Below are 2,017 nucleotides of genomic sequence, written 5' to 3' on the forward strand. Positions count from 1 at the left end.
TGACAGGTTTACCAGGGATCTCTATTGTGGGACTTCCCAAACATCACCCTGCAGTTCATTTCTACTCAAACAATCAATTCTAAGACTCCATTAGAACTACATCAAAATTCCTGTTCATAAAGGCTTTCAGGAGGAGCCTGGCTTTCCAATTATTTTAATTATTGACTTCAACTGAAACTATTTTTGTATAGCTTTAATGAACTGTGCAGTGCAAAACAAAACCAGTTTTGAAGCTACTGTGTAATAACAATCCCTTTTTTGAGATAAATGATTCATTATCTGATCTCCTTTCCTGCACTTTTAATTTTTCCCCCCTAACTGAAAATCCGACTAATTCCTTAGCTGTTTCACATTTCCATTTGACAGAGGGGTGCACTTCATTTGTACAAGGCACCTCTCAATTCAACAAAACCAATAGAATAACGCAGGTATGCATCATTGCCTCTTGAACAAAGAGAAAACTAACATTGCTATTTTCTCAAGACTGATATACCCATCATCCTTCCAGGTTAAAAGACATTAGACATAAAAAAAACCAGACATAATGTCATCTTTCAGTCTCTCTCCCTCCTTTCCTGAAATCAAGCAACTAAAAGAACCAGGCCCTCCTATTGAAACAAGTATAAAGTTCAGATCCTGAATGAACAGGCTGTCTGCCAAAGGGAAGGAACCAGCCACAGAAAATCAGTTTTCAGAGCAGTTTCCCATTGACCAATGTAAGTGGGCTCAGAGATGAGGCATCTTTCTCGCGATTGTGCATGAATCAGCCACAACCCCATTGTCAACAGAAGCTCTATCTAACAATGCTCAGTCTCTATCAACTCCAAGCAGAGTTCACCACATGCATACAATTTAATGGAGCACATACCTGTTTCTAATCGTGATGAATATTGATACAAGAAATACAAATTCACCAAGTAGAGAAATCCTGTTCCAGGTCCCACTGGGAAGAAGAAAGTTGCAGTTATCGGCCGCCAGATCTGTTCAGATCAGAAGAGAAAGATATATTTATACATTGTAGAATGAACTCATATGCATGAGTTTTTTGTTTTCGCTTGTTATCAATTACTAGGAAGATCAAGGAGGAGATTAAAAATAGTCCAAGTATCAGTTAATGCTGCTTCAGCAGCTTTTACAGTTGGGGTTTGTTGTTGGGTTTTTTTGGTTTTTGTTTGTTTTTTTTTTTTAAATTCAATAAGCAAAGCTATTAAAATGACAACAGAAATCACACACTACTTCCCAGATCGCTGCCATCACATCTTTGCAGTACTGAGTCTTAATGCAGTGCTAAAGGGTTATGCTTGCAAAGATGCTATGTTGTTTTAAAAGCAACCATACAGAATCCATTCTTACCTGCTGTACAGGGGCCAAGGAATTCACACAACAGCCTTTAGCGTATCACTCCAGACAGCATATGCTGCTCTGAGCATTTTGCACCTATTTTAGAGTCTCCCAGCTATCAGTACTGGGCACAGCGAAATGCATGGCAGCACAGAGCATGAACAGAAAGTGCCTGGCTGTCTATAAATGAGCTCTTTAAGTAGCAACACTTCCAAATAGAGCATTGGGATCCTGAATATCATAGATCCAGGAAGAACAACAGAACTAGAAAAAAAACAACAGTCTAAGCTACAATCTACTAAATTTTGGGGACAACACATGAAACAAACTACAGATAGTACTATATTTTAATCTATTTTTGTACTCAGCTTTTTTTCACTGAAGATATAATGAGCACTTAAAGGCTGGGATCTTATCTCCTCCTTCACTTTCATTTTCAGTTCATCCAATCCTTGCTCTCCCCTTACACACCTGCATACCAAAAGACTGAACCAGTAACCTCCCAGCACAAGGAAAGATTACGTCCAGTTTGTGAACACTTTTGCGAACACATCCAGAAACACTGTACATTTGAAACCTCAGGACTTCAGTTGTTAATTTGTATCAACCATACCTAAGCACAGAAGCTGACAATCCCAAACACAAGCTTTTTCAAATTCCAAGCAAAAACCACTAA

At 38.6% G+C, this 2,017-nt stretch overlaps 1 protein-coding gene across 1 annotated transcript in view; it reads right to left on the reverse strand.

Annotated features, from left to right (window-relative positions):
* The window catches only part of DERL1 (derlin 1), a gene marked incomplete at its 5' end in the record, with an annotated part of 11,355 nt that extends 10,375 nt beyond the window's left edge, over positions 1–980 (reverse strand). Inside the window, one exon of the mRNA XM_010193903.1 lies at positions 869–980. Coding sequence (XP_010192205.1) covers positions 869–980 — 112 coding nt within the window. The remainder of the gene's footprint in view (positions 1–868) is intronic.
* Positions 981–2,017: the final 1,037 nt, after the last annotated feature.

This window comes from Mesitornis unicolor, unplaced genomic scaffold (genome assembly GCF_000695765.1).
Source record: "Mesitornis unicolor isolate BGI_N332 unplaced genomic scaffold, ASM69576v1 scaffold15261, whole genome shotgun sequence".
Classification (NCBI taxonomy): Eukaryota; Metazoa; Chordata; class Aves; order Mesitornithiformes; family Mesitornithidae; genus Mesitornis; species Mesitornis unicolor.